The sequence below is a fragment of the Vitis riparia genome, chromosome 18 (genome assembly GCF_004353265.1).
Source record: "Vitis riparia cultivar Riparia Gloire de Montpellier isolate 1030 chromosome 18, EGFV_Vit.rip_1.0, whole genome shotgun sequence".
Lineage (NCBI taxonomy): Eukaryota > Viridiplantae > Streptophyta > Magnoliopsida > Vitales > Vitaceae > Vitis > Vitis riparia.
Window position 1 is genome coordinate 9,684,092 of NC_048448.1, and position 21,293 is coordinate 9,705,384.

At 36.3% G+C, this 21,293-nt stretch overlaps 1 protein-coding gene across 2 annotated transcripts; it reads right to left on the reverse strand.

Moving 5' to 3' along the window:
* Positions 1 to 154: 154 nt before the first annotated feature.
* LOC117906547 lies at positions 155 to 21,043 on the reverse strand. 2 transcript variants are annotated; one of them, XM_034819602.1, is made up of 16 exons: positions 20,962 to 21,043; positions 19,706 to 20,108; positions 19,345 to 19,570; positions 18,985 to 19,230; positions 18,782 to 18,897; positions 17,916 to 18,014; positions 17,702 to 17,789; positions 16,344 to 16,573; positions 14,559 to 14,743; positions 14,071 to 14,270; positions 4,708 to 5,040; positions 4,487 to 4,588; positions 3,895 to 4,192; positions 1,865 to 2,013; positions 1,501 to 1,785; positions 155 to 704 (listed from the first exon to the last, which is right to left on the reverse strand). In XM_034819602.1, the coding sequence occupies exons 2-16, from the start codon at positions 19,957 to 19,959 to the stop codon at positions 501 to 503; spliced, it is 3,015 nt and encodes a 1,004-aa protein (XP_034675493.1). In that variant the 5' UTR covers positions 19,960 to 20,108; positions 20,962 to 21,043; the 3' UTR covers positions 155 to 500. The 2 variants fall into 2 exon arrangements, with proteins under 2 accessions (XP_034675493.1, XP_034675491.1); XM_034819600.1 differs by lacking the exon at positions 20,962 to 21,043 and having other exon boundaries at positions 19,345 to 19,619; positions 19,706 to 19,792.
* Positions 21,044 to 21,293: the final 250 nt, after the last annotated feature.

Sequence of the window (21,293 nt, forward strand, 5' to 3'; positions counted from 1 at the left end):
CCACACAAAACGCCAAGACCTGTGCCATAGAATCAAAACCTTGGAGCAGAAAACCATTTTCCACGGGCTGGTGCTGCATAGGGAAATGGGATAGAGCCATCACATGAGACAGCACTTAAAAGCTGCAAATAAAAATATGAATTCTCTTGCGTCAAAAACTAGAAGTAAAAATATTTTTTTAGCAGGAATAAGTCATTTCTGTAGTTCCTTCCAAGGGTATTAGGGTGGCAACACCCTGACACAAATTGAACAATGAATTGGTAGATCATACAATCTTTACAGTGAGCATGCATCAGCACCCATGCAGGACTAATCAAAATGCAGTGCCCTCACTCTCTGATTTCCAGAGACTGCAAACCACCACAGAAAATGTATTCAAGATGGAATCATTTCCATACCATACAACACTACTATTTCCCTTTTCTTTTTTTCCATTGCTTCTAGAAAAAAAAAAAAATATATGAACATTACAATGATGTTACAAATTTCTAACGCCCAGGTCAATGAGTAACTGGCCCAGTTCTTGTCTCCAAATCAGGTTTCCCCGTTTGTTGAATAACAAAGTGGTCAACAATCCGAACAGTGGCTAATGGGTCCTGCTGAGGAGTAGCTGCACTCCACTTGCTAGGAAATTTTCTAAGGTGGCTAAGCTGCTTTGGCTGTTCTCCATCCCAGTCTGGGTCCAGTTTCCATTCCTTTGGCACCTGCAATTCAAAAATTACTTAAAAGGCAATATTAACAAACATATTTGCATTACTTATATACCCTAGGTACTTTTATATTCCTTTACTTTCAAACTCTGCGTCCAAATTTCTTTCCATTACAGATTGAGCTCTTTATGGTTCAATTTGGAAATTTTAAATTAAAGCAGCAATTGATGATGAACTCCATAGCTACGATTTGGATCAGTCTAACATCCCTCTTCATTTTGAGATTGGTTTCATTATCATAAAATGATAAACTGATGACAGTTATAGTTGCTACCATGGTTTGGCCATCAAAGGTAAAAGGCAACACCATAAAATTGCAAGGAAAATACCATGGCAACAGGTTTTGATCTGCTATTTTTATTTTAATTAACATTTCTAAATTGTGTCCAAAAGATATTCTTGGTTGCATTAGTTGTTTTTTTCCCCCTAAAAATGTTTAAATTATTAGAATTTTAATATGTAAAATATAATGAGAAAATGAGGAATGGGAAAGTTTAATATGGTTCCCAATAACAGGCAAACAGGAAAGACACCCACTGTAGTACCAAAATATAAATATTAACCAATAATTTGAGGTTTCTATTTTCTACATCCAGATAGGCCCCACCCCGGAGCTAAACCTTTAAGCAACTCCACCTATGAGCAGTAGTTGAGAAACAAGAACAGTGCAGCAATGCTGGTAACCAATAAGTAGTATGTTGGAGAATGCTAAAACATTATATAGAAAAACTTACTAAGCTATAAATAACTGGTAGAACATTGCAATTTCTAAGTGATTTTGGTTCCTTACCTTATCAACTGCAAGAGTGAAAACTTCAAGGTCACCATCACGATTGATATGGAATCGGGTGAAAGACTTGTAATTAGCAATGCGGAGTGATGAGAAGGCTTCATCAAAGTGAATGTGAAGCCAGTTGATGCAGATGTACAAGTAGCTTCCAAACACTAAAGATACAACTGGAGTAGAGAAAACCCAAAAATAGAGGAAGACTGAAGCATAGTATATAGCAGCACCCCCTCTGGAGAGCGACAACACTCCTTTCTTGCATATGTTGCTCCTGGTTACAGCCATGACCTGAGAATTTCCACAAGTTTACTAATAGCAAAGAAGATGACCTATTATTATATGAATGGAATGGAGAAAGCATTCTAACCTCTGGAACATCAAATGCAGACATGAGGTACTTGATACATGCCGGGTAAAGACCAAATGTCCATTGTTCTATACGAGCTCGAAGGCCTGTGGGATCCGGAAAGTGTTCACTCTCCACTGTTCGGTACCATTGATATAAAGTATGATAGCCTGAAATAAGTCCACCATCAACTCAAAGTCAACAATCAAATTAGCCTAGCAATTACTTGAAACTAGTTTTTTAATTTTAATTAGAATTGTTGTCACAGAAATGAACTCCACAGAATAAATACAAATTCACAAATCCAAGGCATGGCAAGGATAGAGGAGGGGCTTTACAGCAAGATCAAGCTTTAAGATAGGAGATGGCAGGAGAGTTAAATTTTGGAATGATGATTAGTGTGATGAATCACATTTGTGCATGTCTTTCCCCACTCTTATATTCCATAAATATGTTAAAAGGATCCTTGGATTGTAGATGTTTGGAAGGTGGAAGTGTCTTTAGAACTCTTGCTTCCTGAGACAATTGCATGATTGGCAGTTGGAAAGGATAGGATCTCTCTTTTCAAGGCTGCAAGAGGGAGGGATGCCAAGGAAATGTGAGGATAGCTTAAGTTTGAAGGGGCTCCAAGACTGGTAAGTTTTCAATTAAATTTTTTTGTTCCTCTTTGAAATTAGAGGATGTTGTTGCCCTTCCTACAAAAGAGATTTAGGTCCATTGGTGCTATGTCATCAGAAGCTTCAATGTAAACATGTTAGTTCAAGAACACAAAGATAAAATAATCCACACACAAAAGTACAAGAGGTTTTAATATGGTTCGACCAACCATACCTACATCCATAGATGAGAGATGATCACTCCACTATACCACAGAGAATATTACAAAAGATAGAAACTATATACGACTATTGAGTTTGTGAAACATTTCATGTTTCCGTACTCCTTGTATCTACACCCTAAACCATGAGCTCCCTTATTTTCCCCGAGTGTTTTTCATTCTTCCTCACATCTTCATCCACCCTGTATACAATATTCTTTAAAAAAATATGTATATATCAATTAGGAATTTGAGACAATTCCTAACTTCGCACTTGCAATGGTGGGTTTCTTTGCATGGGAAGTGGTGTAGGGTAAGATTCATACTTTAGATCAGCTTAAAAGGAGAAGTCGGTTTTTGCTAAACAAGTGCATCCTTTGCAAAAGTGAAGAAGAATCAACTTGTGAAACAACGAGTCTATGGGATTTTCTTTTCTCTTTTGGAACTACTTGGGTGGATCCTTCTTTGGTGAGGGAGACCATATTGGGTTGGAATAGAAGTTTTGTGGACAAAGGCAGAGAAAGGCACAGAGATCTGCGCCATAGTGTATGTTTTGGATTGTTTAGTGCAAGAGAAATCATAGATATTTTGAAGATGCCAAGCAAACAGTTCAGGCACTAAAAAATTCCTTATGTCCCTTCTCCTTTAGTCAAGAAAGTCCCTTGAAGCAGGACTTTCTCGATGTTCAAATGCATCGACTGTTTGGGTTCTTGTTCATAGGAGGGTGCTGGTTTTTCCATTTTTTCTTTTTGCCTTCAGGCACCCTTTGTACTTCTTGTGTACCTACATTTCATACCCTGTTTAAACACTTCTTAATAAATTTATTTTTCCCTATCAAAAAAATATAACTAATAATTATATCAGGCTAGTTGTGGACTTCTAGATTGTCATGAACTGGAATCAAGCTTTTAAAATATTAATGCTTCATTAATCAGCTGTTCTAATATCCAGTCTAGCTGTCCATGAAAGAATCTATTCTGACTTGGGATGTGCATTTTATGCCTAGAACATTATATAATTTGTTTTATTTATTTTTTTTGATAGGTAAATTTAGATCATTATATAACTTGTATTCCCATGTAAAATAAGAATACAATCAGCAAGAATTTCTGTTACACTAACCATAAACATGGGAAATGCTCAAAGCATCTTATGTTTTTTGAGGGCCATATGGAACAAGAAAACATTTTAAAAAATAAATACATAACAAAAAAGGGGGCAATGAAATATTAACCTGAGGTTGCTAGTAGTCTATGCCGGATACATGTCTCAACACCCAGTTCCAGCAGCAACATGAGAACTAGTGCTGCAGCCAGGTGGGCAGAAACATGAAGAATTCCAATTATTACCCGTTTCTTTCGTGATAGTTTGGGCGGGACGAATATAATTGCTGCCATTAGCAACAGCATAGCACCTGCTAATGATACATAAGAGTGTTCCAGCATATACATAAAAGCATCCCACATTGTACTGAAGAAGCTCCTCAAGTGACCAGAAAATGAATCATCTTGCAAGATGTGATCAAGCTTACACTAGGCAAAGAGCAGACAAAAGTCATTTCTCAGTCACAAATAATTTGATACTAATTTACTAGATATGAAAGTAAACTATGTTTAGTACAACAATATAAGAAAGTAATTGAGGAAGCCAGTCAAAAACAATTCTTCATCCAAGAAGGATCTGGTAAAAGTGTAAACAGTCTTTAGTTTGGTAAGACAAAAAAAAAAAAGTCATCTTAATTATCAGGTTTTCACTTTTCAGGTCCAACCACAGAGTCTTGGTAATCAATATGGCAAGACATCATAAGAAAACCAACAGAAACTCACCTGTGGAAACATAGAAAAAACCAATACAAAATATATAATGCCACCAATGAAATCAAACTGCCAATTCTTCTTTCGGAACTTCAAAATATTTCCCAATGCAATCTGCATCGAATGACCAATACACAATATTATTGAGAAATTAAAAGGAAAAAAAAAAAAGGAATATAAAATGAAATTTTTGGTATTGACAAGCCAATGGAACTGTAGATTTTCAGATTTACCCTGCTTGAATCTTCAAAAGAAGGATAAGCAGCCTCACTTTTATATGAAGCTCCATAAAGTTCATTGAAATTACTGAAGACATGGGTGGGATGCAAAAACGCTCCACCACAACCATTTACAAGTAGATGCTGCACATAAACTGGTTTATCAGATGAAACAGATGAATGGCGCATATAATGATGTAGGTCACCAGCCATTCGAAGTTTACACCTTCCTTTCAGATAATCACATATAAGGTGTGAGACATTTTTTCCAGAAACATCATTCCAGTACCAATCCAGAAGCCAATTTGGTTCATGTGTCATAATGATTACAGAGTCATTTTCTCCAACCTGAGTTAAATATCATGAGATGAAGATGTTAAGTCCGTAAGTAGAAAATTTAGGAATGAAGAAAAACAGAAATAAGAACAGAATAATAATGTAGGAGTCCCAGCAAATGAGATAAGGAAGATCTGTTATAAGATCATTTTTTTGGCAAATGGAGTCGGCTTCAACCAATAAGAAGCAGTATCCACAGGTTAAAGCTCACATATCCAATGATCTAACAGTTGGCTCTAAGGAGTTATCAGCAAAGAGAATTTTACATATTAATATTAAAGTTAGGGTGAACATGTTTATGTGAGGCTGAAAAGAAATTCCGAGAATTTTTTGGCAAATAAAATGTTATTAAAAGACCAGACCAATAGCAGGCAAGCTTAGGATACAGGAGTGCATGGGAAATACATGTAAGTATACCATAGAACACTCAAATAAAAAAGAAAGAAATAAGAGCAAAAGTTAAGGCCAATTAAATCAGCCCAGCGCTGAACTTTCTATGACATGAAAGATAAATTCCCTCCCCCTAGTGATGACTCTTGAAGGAGCAAACACAAGATTCTACAAACACAAGGATACAAGCTTGTTTGTAGATGAAAACACTTTTCTCACAAACATCTTCAGTTTAGAAAATGAAAACAATTAATTCGGACCATTTTCTCTGGTCAAACTTGCATTTTTTAAAACATGGAAAACAGTATTGTGACCTTGCATTTTTTAAAACATTGAAAAAAGTATTTTTGATGTTTCATAAAAATAACCCATTTTCAGGAAATATTCTTAAAAACAGTTTTGGTAACATGTTTTTAAGTCATTCTCAATATTTATATTTCTGTAAGCAGAAAACAGTTCTCCTTTTTGCTATCAAACACACCCAAGTTCACCATCCACCCTCCCAAACCAAGCCCACAGAAATTGAGACATAACCCGAAGGTTTATGGAACTTGAAACTGACAACTAAAACTATTACCAGGTAAAAAATCACATTGGTCTAATTCAAACAAGATGAGAACAGTTGATCACATTGAAAAAATCACATTGCAATAGTAATTTGGTTCAATTTTATTGTGCTATAGAACAAGTGGAAGAATTAAAAGATCAGGGGTTGGAATGGCAAGACTGTACACCTCTGGTTTCCTAAAATATCTTTATACTATAAAATCCGGAATGTGAGGTTTTTGTTGTAACTTTGCTTTCCTGTTTTATCCTCTCTTTTTTAAATTATTCACCAAATTGCCATTGATGCTTTGCTACGAGTTGGATTGCTGCTGTTGCAGCAGCTGTCCCACCTTGACAAACAAACAGCTGTACAAGCCCTGATCTTCAGAGGGAGAAGTGACAACAATCGGTGGTCCTTTGCAGTAATATAAGCCAGATTCTTCTATGTTTTACCTTCAAATCGTTAAATGTAGGAATCCTCTGTGTTTTTTTTTTCTGATCTTAACCCATTGTTTTTTTGTCGAGAAAATGAAGCGGAAGGAAGGAAAGGAAGGGAAATGGAAGGAAGATTGCATTTTCGCTCTTGTTTTCACATCTCTGGGACTATTTTGAAAGAAAAACGAGAACAAAAACTGGAGTTTACGCAGTAAAGTTGTTGAATTAAGTTCAGTTTTTTTTATCCTCCTCTGGTCTTCTCAGTTGTTTTAGGGTTCTGAATGACGATGAGTAAGGACTGAAAGTTTGAACTCGTTTTTCTTTGTGTGTTTTCTTAGACATGTACAGAGTGTTAGGATTTGGTAATACACGATCCGGATCACTGTTTGTAGAAAGTGTTAGCGATTCTGTGTTGAAACGAAGGCAAGGGAATAGAAAGGACGAGGATTTTGAGTCTTCTCATTCTTGTTCTGTGATGTCCAAGAAAATAAACAGTTCAATTTGATCTAAGCCTTTATGGTTCAGTTGAACTGAGAGTTTGTTTTGTAGGGTTGTTAACAACAAATAATCTAGGAACCAAAGATTTTAGTTTTCTTCCTTTGCATATGTTTTTGTGACAATCAAACACAAAATTAGGGTTGAACTATTCATGACCGAATTGCAATTTATGTAGTGTAAATTTTTTTAGTAAAAGTGCTACCATTTTGTACTGAAATGATTAGCTCAGTAAAATCAAGATGTGGACATTCTTAGTCACAATTTAGATCACTTTTTGTGAAGTGCTAGCATTTTTGTTTTTAAATGGAAGAGGGAAAGGAAAAATAGGAAAAGATGATTTTGAATCCTGAGGTCTCTTTTCTGTTGATTTCCAAAAAAAAAAAAACTGAAAATGAATATATCAATTTTGAAGTGAGCAAGCTAGGCTTGTGAACAATCGATGAATCTACAATTGAAGATTTTAGTTTGTTTTTTTTTGCGCCCCCCCCTCCCCTTTTTTTTTTTTTTTTTTTTTGAGCACCAATTAGTGAGTTATGGTTTAGCAATTCGGATTAGATTCTAATTTGTTTGGAATAATTTTGGTTTCAATGAAATGTATGCATTTTTAGACTAAAATCATTAACAACGTTAAACTAGAGGAAATAAAAATGAAGATATATCTTGAAAAGCTTATGTAAAATAGGTCAAATAACTTATTTAAGCTCAATTGGGTGAAGAAGTTTGTTTTTTTAGAATTTTGAACATTGCCAATATTAAGATCCAAAACTTTAATTTATTTTTCTTCGTTACATTTGAGCCAACAATTGATGGTTGGCTGAGCAATTATGGTAACCACCCAATTCCTGTGAACTTTGAGCTCTACAATCCTGCTGGGATTCTCTTTTCTATCATGTCTTTGATCCAAGCATTCATTCCTCTTTTCACATTTATTCCATATCTTTCTTATTTATTTACATTTTGTTCATGCATTTCTTTTAAAATTTAGTCTATGGACATTGTTTTTACTTATGTCATTTCATACATGTTTACAAGTACTAATAATCTGATATTTGCTTAATCAAGAAAGAGGACATTTTTGAAAGGGGAAAAAAGGAGGGTCTTGGTTTATCATTAACTGCATTCTAAGTTTTGATCCTGATAAGAGTGCCAGGCATTAAAATGCAGTAGTATATGTCACATTTTCCAAGGCATATTAAGTAATTAGGTTTTTATGTTGGCAAAATTATGATACTGAACTATGCACTTTTTATTCTGTTACTGCTATGACTTACATTTTCCTCCGAGGTCTAGTTAAATTCATATTCATTGGACAAATAATAATGTATGCTTATTTATTATATAATGAAAAAATAATTAATTATAATTTCATATCTAGATTTTTTATTATAAAATAAATATATGCATAGAGTTGTCATGATGTTATAATATTTTTTAAAACACAAATACCTAAAAATGTTTAAAAGTTTAAAATTTTTGTTTTACTTTTTATTAAATTATTTTTTGTAATTTTTATTAGATAATTAAAATATATATATAATATCAACTTATTACCTATCTTGCTCACGTGCCTTGCACATGGAACAAAACTAGTAAAAGGGAAAAGAGATTTGTCAATCCATCCAGTCTAAGAGAAAGAGAACATTGGTACATTTTTAGTTTACTTTCTTGAATTATGAATATTGTTACCACCTTCGGTGCAGACCTTAAAAATGAAAGGGGAAAAAAGGAAAATGAAGAAAGCAAGAAAAAAAAGAAGCAAGAGAAAAAGAAAAGAAACATTAAAGACTAAAGCATACATAATGGTAACAGCTTGACATGATGTAATAGTCAGTCTGCCAAAAGAAGCCTTCTCCAGGAACATGATATCTGGGCTAAAAGGGTTTAAACACCTATTCACCACCTCTAGGTGCTCCCTAAACTAGACCTATAAACTTTCATTAGGATATTAATATAGTCATTCCCTCCTTCTTCACAAAATATAAATGTCAAGACCAGAACAGTTTTAAGGCATTAAATGTACTTGGGCATGTATGTTGGGTGAACAGTGCATAGGCCTCATATCTATCAAACCTCCATATCACTGGACATGGAAACATGGCTTAATTATAGTGAACAATCTTTTGCTTCTACAAAACAGGATGAAAAGAAGTATCTATTTAACATTAAATGTTTTCTACAAGGGCATTTAACAGTCAACTAATTTAAAATGATCATACAATAGTAATGAATTCAAAAAGCATCTAGTGAAACCTAGTAAAGAATCCCTCCCTTCAATTATTCGGGTGTACTTGTCTGATACATGTTCAGCAGCAGGCATCACTAGTGCAAATTACAGCAATATTGATTTTGTAAGTCAATACAACATAGGGGTTGTATATCATATCTAGTAGATGGGCCTATTTTGGAGAGGAAAGAGGGCCTCGAAGCTAGGCCCAATTTGGGATGGGCTTCTTTAGGGGTAAAAGACATCTGTTTTGGCTTCTCCTTAGACAGTGAAGTTGGGGTGTTGTCAGCGCCTATCTCTCTAGCCAACAAAGCCCTCCTCGACGAAGCTTCAAGGTTTCCAAGTACTTCATCTAGCTTTGTTTTTCCTTTCGGGTCCAGGGCTTCTTCTTCTTCTTCTCCGTCTAGGGGTGGGGTGTTGGCCAAGTCTCTGGAGGGAAAAGCTAAGGCTTCTAGGTCTACAAAAGGGAAGATGGACCTTTTGTCTGATTGTCTTGAGTGGAATCCTCTAAGAGTGGTTCTAGCAGATGGAAGAGATGTGGAAATGGTTGGGTTGATTCCAGATGATGAAGTTGCCACGAAGGAGTGGGTACAAGAAGCGAAGTCATTTGAGGGAGCTCTAAAAGAAGGAGAGGACCAGTGTGAAGACTAGTCCACTAGCTCTTTAGAAACTTCTTAGGCATGCCGACCCTGGGATTTGAAGAAAATATTTTGAAGCTCTTGAAAAAGATGAAGCGCCTAAGAGAGGTGAAGATAAGGGAGCATGGAAAAGGGAGGAATTTTTTTGCTTCTTTGAAGTTTAAGAAGGAACTTAAAAAAGTTGGAAAGTTCAATAAAATATGGTGGTAGTGTTCCCAAAAGAAGAGAAAGGGAGAAAGCATCATGGGATATGATTCTGGTTCATCAATGATTCTTAAAGTTTTGTCCTGGAATGTGAGATGGGCAAATAACGCAAAGAAGGGGAAGTTAATAAAGTCCTTGATTAGGTCACAAAGAGCAGATGTAGTGTCTCTAAGAAACCAAAATTCAATCGATGACAATGAAGATTGTCAAATGCCTAGGGGTGGGGAGATTCTTATAGTGGGGGTCAGTGAATGCAAGAGGTGCCTCAGGAAGGGTTTTGGGGTCTTGTGACAATAAGGTGTTAGAGTTGGTCAAGTGGGAAGTGGAAAAGTTCTCCATTTCTTGCAGGATTAAGAATTGTGAGGATGCTTTTGTGTGGGTTTTTACAGGGGTTTATGGGCCTTGTTCTAGGAAGGACAAAGAGGGTCCTTGGGTGGAATTGGGGGCTATCAAAGGGTTGTGGGGCAATCCATGGTATGTAGGAGGGAATTTTAATGTTGTAAGATTTCCTTGGAATGCAACAGTGTCTAAGGTCGACTACTCCAATGAGGAGATTTTATGATATCATCAACGAGCTAGAATTTAGAGATCTACCACTGGTAAGGGGGCCGTTTACTTGGTGTGGAGAGCAGAACAACTCCTCTTTTCTAGGTTGGATCAATTCCTAGTGTATGAGGGGGTGGGAAAGTCACTTCATAGGGGTCATCCAAAGGATCTTATCAAAGTTTGTTTCTGACCATTCCCCTGCTTTGTTGGATGGTGGGGGTTTTAGAAATGGTCCTAGCCCTTTCAGGTTTGAGAAAATGTGGTTGAGGGTGGAAATGGTTTCCTAATCTGTTGAAGGGTTGGTGATTGGGATTGGAGTTTTCAGGTTCTGCCAATTTTATTCTACCATCTAAACAGAAAGCCATAAAGATGTACTTGAAAAGTTAAAATAAAGAGGTGTTTTGCAATATCTCAGTAAAGAAAATGGAGACTTGGAACCAGATAGGTTTCTAGGACGCTAAGGAGAGGGAAGGAGTTTTGTCAACTACGGAGGCAATAGCAAGGAAATCTGCAATGGAGGAATACCAGAAATGGGTTTTGCTAGAAAAGGCATCTTAAAGACAAAAATCAAGAGAAATATGGCTCAAGGAAGGAAATAGAAACTCTAAATTTTTTCATAAGATGGCAAATGCTCACAGAAGAAGAAACTATCTTACTAAGATTAAAGTAAACAGGGAATGGCTTACCGAAGATAGAGAGATAAAATGGTGGTCAATGCTTTTAAAACCCTTCTCTCTAAAAAAGGAGATTGGAGGCCAGGTGTTGATGCTTTATCCTTTGAGGTGCTAGAGGGATTGGAGGCTAGCAAGTTAGAGGGGGTTTTCTCAGAGGATGAGGTGTTTAGTGTGTTGACGAGTTGAATAGTGACAAAGCCTCAGGCCTGGATAAGTTTTCGATGGCCTTTTAGCATTTTAGTTAGGAGTTTGTAAAAACCAAAGTATTGAACATTTTTAAGGAGTTAAATGAGCATGGAAGATTTGTTAGAAGCCTAAATGCAACTTTCCTAGTTTTGATCCCTAAGAAGAAAGGTGCAAATGATCTTAAAGATTTGAGGTCAGCAAGTTTGGTAGGAGGTTTTTTAAATTGTTGAAAAAAGTGTTGGCCAATAGACTCAAGAAGGTTCGGGTAAAGTGGTTTCCAAGTTTTAGAATGCCTTTGTGCTAGGAAGACGAATTTTGGATGCAGTGTTGATAGCAAATGAGACAATTGATTTAATGCTAAAAATGAGAGATTGGAGGTTGTTATGCAAACTCAACATTGAGAAGGTTTATGATCATATGAATCGGGGCTTCTTATTAGCAATTCTTGGGAAAATGGGGTTCGGGCAAAAATTGATAAATTGGATTAAGTGGTGTATCTCTTCAACCAGCTTCTCTATTTTAGTTAATGGCTCCCCTACAAGATTCCTCAGAAGCTTTGGGGATTAAGACAAAGGGACCCTCTATCCCCTTACCTCTTTGTGATAGCTATGGGGGCTCTCAACAGTTTGCTTTTGAAAGCACAAGATGGGGGTTTTATTTCAGGTTTCAAGGTTAAGGGAAGGGAAGGTGAAGGTGAGGAAATATCTCATCTCTTTTTTGTTGATGACACGATTGTTTTATTTGGGGCCTCTCAGGAGCAAGTCACTAATTTATGTTGGCTTCTCATGTGGTTCGAAGCCATTTCGAGGTTGAAGATAGATTTGGAAAAGAGTGAGATGATCCTAGTGGGGGAGGTGGACAATTTGAAAGAGTTGGATTGTGAAATTGGTTGTAAGGTGGGAAAGTTGTCAACTTCTTACCTAAGACTCCCCTTAGGGGCTTCATACAAGTCAATGGTAGTCTGGTATAAGGTAGAAGAGCGGTTTCACAAGAGGCTTTCATTATGGAAGAGGCAACAACTCTCAAAGGAGAGAAGACTCACGTCACTTCATAGTACTCTAGCCAATCTACGAATCTACTTTATGTCTTTGTTCACCATCCCAAGAGTTGTAAAATTGAGATTAGAGAAGATTCAAAGGGATTTTTGTGGGGAAGAGAGACCTTAGAGAACAAAATACACTTCGTGAAGTTTTCAATTGTTTGTACAGCTAAAGCGAAAGGAGGTCTAGGTGTTCGTTCTCTTTCTTTGCTAAATAGGGTGTTGTTGGTGTTACTCTTGTAAAAGAGATTTGCTATGGAAGAAAATCATAAGAGAAGAGTATGGAGAGGAAGAAGGGAATTGGAGATCAAGTTTGGTGAGAGATTCCTACATGTTCGGGTTTGGAAAGCGATAGGTAAGCAATGGGATTTCTTTAAAACAAAGATTTCTTTTGCAGTAGGCAATGGGAGCAAGGTGAAGTTTTGAAAAGATATGTAGTGCAGTGAGGAACCCTCATGTGAGACTTTCCCATCCTTGTTTCCCTTATTTGATTTGAAAGCAGCGTGGTAGCTATTTTTGGGAGCAAAGAAGGGAAGAAGGAAGTTAGAACTTCCATTTTACTAAGAATTTGAATGACTAGGAGTTGGTTGACAAGGAACGGTTCCTTTATATAATCCAATAACATGAAGTGAAGAGGGAGGAGGAGAACAAAGTAGTTTGTAAGGGTGATAGCAATGGAGTTTTCTCTATAAAAGGGATTTATTCTCTTTTGGAGACAGATTGTACCACCCCATTCCCTTTAAAGATTATTTGGAACTCATGGATTACTTCTAAGGTGAGTTTCTTCACTTGGGAGGTTTGCTAAGGCAAGGTGTTTACTTTGGATCAAAGAAGAGAAAAGGGTAGACGTTAGTCAACAGGTGTGCCTTGTGCAAAGAGGAGTCTAAGTCCATTGATCATATTCTCCTACATAATGACAAGGCAAGAGTTTAATGGTAGTTCGTGTTCTCTATTTTCAGTATTCAATGAGTTATCTCTAAGATGATTAGGGAGACTCTACTTGGGTGGCACAACTCCTTTGTAGGCAAAAGGAGTGTTAAAGCCTGGAGGGTTACTACTTTATATATTTTTTGGACAAGCTGGAAGGAAAGAAATCGGAGATGTTTTAAAAATGAGGAATTATCAGATCAAAGACTAAAAAACATCTTCCTTAACACTTTCTCTATGTGGGTTAAGGTGTGCATGGGCAGAGGCTATATGCCTTTAGTGGACTTCATAGATTGGTTGGGTCTTTGTTGAGGGAGTGAGTATTTTTGTGTCCCCCCTTTTTTTGCTTCTTTTCTTGGTGCTCTTTGTATATGACCTATGTACTTTTATACGCATTTTGCATTCATTAATACACTATAAAAAAATAAAAAATAAAAAAATAAAAAAATAAAAACAGGTTATTAAGACTGTCAAGAGAATAACATTCATCATTGTTTCCTCTATATATTCTAGAAACAAATCCTCAAAATTTAACCATGTTTTTCCCAATCCAGTAGATACGGAAAAAGATAAAAACTGATACACATAATGGTTAAACTCTCCTATAGTCATGTAGTAAACTATATGATATAGCATGCCAGAGGACCCTGATCTAACCTATTCATGTAATATTTGCATCACAATACATCAAAATGTGATTTAAAAAAAAATGAAAGAAAAAAGTAATGAAGATACCTTGTCCTTAATTAATTCCACAAAGAACTTGAATTGATACACATCAATATCAGCATGGAGTGCTAGATCCAGACCAAATACCCACCATCTTTTAGGGAGTTGCAAAGCAAAATAACTCTTCTTCTGAGGCATAAACCACCCACCTAACCAGCTCTTATGACATATGTACCTCATGAAAGTGTGAAGTCCATCAAACCAATCTGTAAAAGAAACATTTTGTTGAACCATAGTGATATGCTATCTAGGCAAAGGAAATTGAGGACTTATTAATGAATAAAAACCTGAGATTTACTAACAAAACATAAGATACAAGTTAAGATAATTCCAGCAATAATAAAAATATTTTAAAAAAAAAATGCCAGAAACTTTTTTTTTTTTTTAATAGGCTTAAAAATGCCAGAAACATATCTGAGCCCAAGCAGTTATCTTCTCTTTTTGCAGGTGAAAAAAATTTCCAGAGGAAGCTCAGGCTAGGAACTAAGACAAACCATGGTTTCCAGGAATAACAAAACACTGAGGCCCCTCATATTGCTTCAGTTCAGACAGCCCACAAGGTACCTCTGGCTTGTTTACAGCTATGTGCTCTACTCTATACCATGGAGGAGGCTGGAGAGCATATTCAAAAGGGCAAAACAGGCGCCTTTCATATGTGAATGCTGACGGATTAGGGTACCTATTAGAGAACCAAAATATAAATAAATAAGAAATAAAATAAATAAATAATATAAACAATTTGCTGAATGAAAAATTCATGACAAACAATTTACACTCAAGACCATTATAGATTAAAGTACTACTATGAAGAAACACCTGCCCAAAATTAACACATAAGGGGCACAAGTGCACACAACCAATATCCTCCAAATCTGCATTCCTAATTACAAGCTTTATATGAAGTATGAACAGAGATCCCTCATCCAGCCTCAGTGGGTTAATAAGACAGTAGAATAAATCTTTCACACAAGCACAACCAATATCAGTTAAAATCACACATATTCCAAGTCCTGAAAAAGCAAAAACCACATGAAGTGTCTCTCAAGGTGATCTTAAATCAAACCAAAATGGAAGTATAACTGCAACCAAAACTAGTTATCAGCCGAGGAGTAGAAATAGCGATACTCAATTGGTACAGGGCATTAGTTGAGTACATGAGACCAAAAGAATTCAAGAAGTAAAGGCCTGACCCATTGAAGCCCTTAATTCAAAAATGCCAAAGAAATATACATTTGAATATTCATTTCTGCAAAATTCACATGCAAAAAAGAAAGAACAAGACAAGTTGACCACATCAAGAGCGTTCAAACAAAAGGGAAGTAGAAAATGGACTTTTGGAAACCATCACCAAGAAAACGGTTCCCTCAGAAAAGGCACTCTTTTTACTTCTTCAAACACAATTTTGCATGCAATAACTTATTCTACAAGATAAGAGGTTAAAGAGGGAATGGCAAGAGGATAAGAAGCATAATAGAAGTCTTTTGGCATGTGATAACTTATTCTACAAGATGTGAGGTTAAAGAGGGAATGGCAAGAGAATGAGAAACATGATAGAGGTCATTTAGGAAGCATCAGTTACTTAGGGAAAAAGCTAGAAAGCTTAAAGTTAGGACCAAGGCCTGTGAAGTGATATCCAATATTAAGGGCCAAAATTGCTAATGACAATGATGGTGACAAATTGCTTGTGGTGGACCAGTTGTGGTGGTGGTGGTAAATGATGGCAAGTGTGGCCATGGTGATACTCTTAGTTTTTCTTCTTTAGCTTTTCACACTTTTCCCTCTCCACTGGCCTCAAATCTTTTTTTCTTTTTCTGTCAATTCTTTATTAGCAGAATTTGTAAATAAAGCCTCTTCCCTTGAGATTCCTAACACTTCTTCTGTTTGCTAAAATCCAAAACTTAGATTTGGGATAGAATACCAAACTAATCAAATGGTATACCACAAAAAATAAAAATTGGCAAGAGGTAGAAACAAATTAAAAATCTCAGCATCAGAACAATCTTATTTTCTTCATATTTAAAAGAGTGTCTAAGAAAAAAAAACAATGGCAGTAGAATCATTCTACTGAATAGTTCAAAATCCACATCTTTCAGGAAAATATCTCAAGTACTAACCCTAAGCCACACTTGAGGTATTTTAGGATGGAAGGTTCTTCAAGCTAGGAAGATTATGCTACAGTATCAATTTGTCAATTTCCAGAACAACAAAACAGCCATAGACATTTAATATTTAATCTAATCAGATCAGCTTAAAGATCTTAAATAAATGGTCCAGCTTACGCAAGATCCCCTCCAATAAGTAGTAAGTCTCCACGTGGTAGGACACGAAAGGAATCCTTAGTATTGAGCCGAATGGAAGGCTGAGCAAGTAATCGTGCCACAGTATAGGATGAGTTTCCACCATCACCAGTATCAGCCATGAAGTCAAACCACAGATCTTCTTTTTCACTAAAATGATCGTACAAAATATCTCCATGCGGAACTCCATCGCAAGCCTTGTTCATTGACGCCTGATGATGGGTGAAAGGGAAAGATGAAAACATGCAAGCATGATTTGAATTGTATCATAAGGCACAAGAAGAAAAACTCAAAAATTCTCGTTCGCTTCTTCACACAAATAGTTAAAGAAAGGGCATTTTACTTTTCATTTAACATTTAAGAATCACAATATAACTACCAATAAGTACAAAGTAAATATATTACAACTCGAGAGAATAAATAACTTAATAAGTTTAACATCAAGAAGTTGAAAGAAACAAAAATATGCACAAAGAAGTTGAAGAGAGAGAGAGAGAGAGAGAATATCTAAAACTATGATGGTCCATGATGGAACAGAACAGTAAGATTACATTTGGGCTTTCCATTTAGTACTGGATTTTTTTTTTTTTTATTGGAAACGACAAAGGCATATATTGATAAAAAGGAAAGTACAAGAGAAGGATGAGGAATCCTCCCACCAAAGAAAAACAAAACTACAATGAAACAAATGCGAGAAAATACAAAGTAGATACAGACAACTGCTATAAGTTAGGCCAACCCAATGGAGTTGCATGCCGCTAACCAATCAAGGTGTATCACATTAAGGGGAATCCCCTTAAAAACCTTAGAACAAAAAGCCCAAAGAGAAGCAAGGAAATGAATCATGTCCCAAAGGTTCTCTGAATTCCTTGTTTTATCCTCAAAAATCCTTACATTTCTTTCCCGCCACACCACCCATAATAAAGCGATGCACAAGACAGCTCTATATTTCTCAGGGCCGAGCAAAGGTTATTCCTTTAAAGAGTATGAATTTCAACACTGACATAAAAATTCTTGACCAATTATTATCACATTCCTGAGTCTGGTGAAAAAAGGTTGTACAGTTTCTGAAACCCAAACTACTAGAAATAAATAACATAAAATATTTGTTTATAGGTCCTTCCACAGAAAAATCTCTCTCATTTCTTTAGAAGTATCAGATCTCTTGCAGGGAAACAAGAGGTTTCATCATCACAGGACTTGCTAAGTTTCCTGAAATACTTAGAGGCAGAGGGGAGGGGAGGCAGAGAGAGGGAGAAAGAGAGTGATTCTTGCTATTTAAAAGAAAAAAGGACACCATAATGTTAACAACCATGATGCAAAAGAATGTGGAATTGTACCTGCATCATGCGCATGTCAAAGCGACCAACAAACACAGTTACTGATACCAGGAGGTCAAAAGCTGTCTTAAAAAGATCAGCTGATGTTCTGCAACACAAGCATCGGCAAAGTGAGGACAGTTAACTAGTTAACTGAGATTTTCTTTCCAACTAACCCCCTCCCCTTCAAAAAAAAAAGGAATAACTAAATAAATGACGAATATTGAACATATACCCCGAATACCAAGGGACCATATCCAAGAAATCAGGCTTCATTTGCTTTTTCTTCAACTCCTCATAATCTTTAACTGACAAAGGGTGAGTAAGAGCCCATCTGTTGATAGTCAGATATCAATGAAGTAGGACATGATGCAAAAAATAATAAGAAATGTGGGATTGAACTTAAAAGAATCTTAGACAATGGTTACTATATATTACTACCATATCCATGCATTTTATTCTGCTGCCAAAATTGGGGGCAGCAGGCATATGTTAACAAAAGAATAAGTTCCATTCATTCCACCCCCTAAAAAGGGAAATGCACGAGTTCCACCAAAGGAGGGTGAAAGCTCCACCAACCAAATGGTTAATATCATCCAGGTCATGGATGCAGTTTTTCTTTGGTCAGGTTTGTCAACAGGATTCCCACATCTAAAAAATTGGGCAAAAAAAAAAATATATCAACCTTCATGCACCAATTAACTACTCTCCTCAATCAAAACAATAGAGGCACGATAAAAAGTAAACACCAATGGAGTTGCTTAAAAGCACAACCCAACAACAAACTTCCTTGACCACACCAACATTTACCTACCCCACTCTAAAACACCAACATTTACCTACCCCACTCTAAAACACCAACAAAAAACACCAAATTAAAAAATAAAAATAATAAAAAATTAAGAACGCTTTTAAATAGACAAAATTCAATAGCATCAATGAAAATGTACTTTTCCAGGAAAAAACCATAAAATCTCAAAAAAAAAATTATATGCATATGTATCCACACACTGAGGAAGAGGATTCTGTGACTCCTAATTAATATCAAGACATAACAATCACAATATTTTATACAACCAAAAACTGTAAGTGACTACTCACCCTGATGATCTTTCCACCACATAGTTGGCAATATAGAGGCCTATAAATGTAGCCCATAATGAGTATATGGGAGAGATTTCATCTGATGAACCAGGACATGAGCCAGTACAAGCCAACTGAGAAAGCAAAAAAAATAACGATAAGTGACAAAAAAAGCGAGAACTAACAGACATAATAAAACTCAGAATGGCTTCTAATGGTACCTCCCCATAAATAACCCACTTGGACAAAAGCGGGTAATCACTGGCAGAACCAACTGGAGCAAACCAAGATGAGCAGACCTGATCTTTCAACTCATTCATGCGGGTGAATTTTGAAAGCCATGTGTTTCTCTCTTCTTTCTTCCAAAAAGAAAACCAACCGGAATTCCTTCTCTCAAATGGTCTTTGTCTCAAAATAGCACGATTACCACAATGACTATAAAATACACAGCAGGCTATACTTAGAACCTACACAGAGAATAAGGCCATCAGAACAAGGCTCTGAATTTTACATGTAAAGCCAAAGGCTGTGATAAAAAGAAAACATCTAGTGTAAGCAACCAGCATGTCATCAGGACTTACAGCACAATTTTGAATGATGGTCAAGATCTCTGGCTTCTTTCCAGCAACACGTGCAACAAGACCAATATACCAAAGGCCAAGAAACATAATATGGAAAACAAGAAGAAACAGGATGGATGAGACATATATTGTCAAAAACAAAGAAAGATTCATCCTCATATCCACTCCCATTGATAGAAAACTAGGAAGATGATAAATAGCTGCCACTAAAATCCAGGCTACATACCTGCCAAAAAAAGGTTAACCAAGGCAATTAGCTCAATGTGAGTAATTTCCTGTATTGTAATTAGAAATAGATGAGTACACGTGGAGGTACAATAAAAACACAAGCAAAAGAAATACATGAGAGCAAAATACTTACCACCGACTAAAATTTGAATAGCTCGGCTTAATTGTCTTCCCTATAAATGGAGATGAAAAGAAATAGAAGAAACCAAGCAAACAGGCATACATTGACCACCATTTAATATTATTATCTAACTTCTGTATAAGAGTATGCATATTATCAGACGAGATAAAAAAGAGGCAACCCACAACTACAGCAATAATTGCATGACGGGAATGCTCATGTGGGTAAGGATATCTATGAGTCAGAATTGTTCTGACCCTCTCCATTTTAAGTGTCTCTAGTAAACCAACAGACTGTTTATCAGATCCCGTTAAGCAATCTTGTACTAATTCTCTTCCCTTCACTTGATCCAAACTCTTACATATAAACCACACTTCGTAAGCACCAAAGACACCAAAGAGCCGGTTCCTGAATCCTGTACACAAATCCAAACAAAAGAATTGAGAAAAAAATCATGTTTAAATTATTAAAAAAACCCTCATTTGTCGATCACTTTCTTGTCATTTTCTACCCAAGAAACAAATAGAGCATTCAAGTAGAATATTCAGTGATCGGTTCCATTTACAAAATAACAATTACCGAAAATGAATGAGAAGAGAAACCAGCATGGTAATGAGTAATTCTAATGTGTACTCTGTTTGACTAATTCAAGTAATTATGTGGCGTGCATTGTATGCTTTACCCGTTTCTTCTGAAATGAAACATTCCCAAACTTATATAACAGTCAAATTAGGGTTTGTCTTTGAAAAGCAAAACCACTGGCCAAATAACAGGGAAAAAACCCCGCTTGATTGCCAAGAAAACAGCCTAAATAAAAAATAAAAAACACAAAATTCTAAACCTTATGCTCTTGCTGTTTGTCCTTCCGATAAACGTATACACATACCCTCACCCGGACCTTACCAAATAGTTGGGATTAGGTTCAGTTGCATGGAGGCCTAAGTCATCTCTAGTCTTAAACATGAAAGAAACTGGAATGTTCAAACCCTAATCCTTTTACCGGGGCAGGTTCATTACTTTTCCCACCTTTTACCAGCAATCGAACAGTATACTAGGGTTTGCTTCCAGACCCAACACAACATAGCATGAAGCCTCGGCAAAACAAAAATCAAGTGCCCAAGAACTCAAAGCAACAACATTTCTACTCAGAAACAAAGTAAAAAAATCAAACCAAAAAATGATCAGTGATGAGATAGTAATCCTACCGTAATTCAAAAAACACAAATTCCTAGAGAGAGAGAGAGAGAGAGAGAGAGAGAGAAGGGTACCTGAAAAGAGGAATGAAAGGAAGAGAAAGGGTGCCTGTGGTAGCAATAAAGAGAGATAAGAGAGAGAGGAACAGGAATTTTTCTAAGAAACCGACTTGGCATCTGGATTTGTTTGTGAGGAACCGAAATATGGGATATTCCCTTCAAAGTTCAACAGAACACCACCACCACCCCATCACTTTGCTTCCTCGCATCACATTTTACTAATTCAATTGCCACATTGCTTCCCATTTACGACTCCTTCAGGTTTTTTTTTTCTACTTGTGTCAGTCCTCAATTTTGATTGTTTGAATTGGATTTTTGATCTCATCACCGTCTTCTCCTTGGGCTCA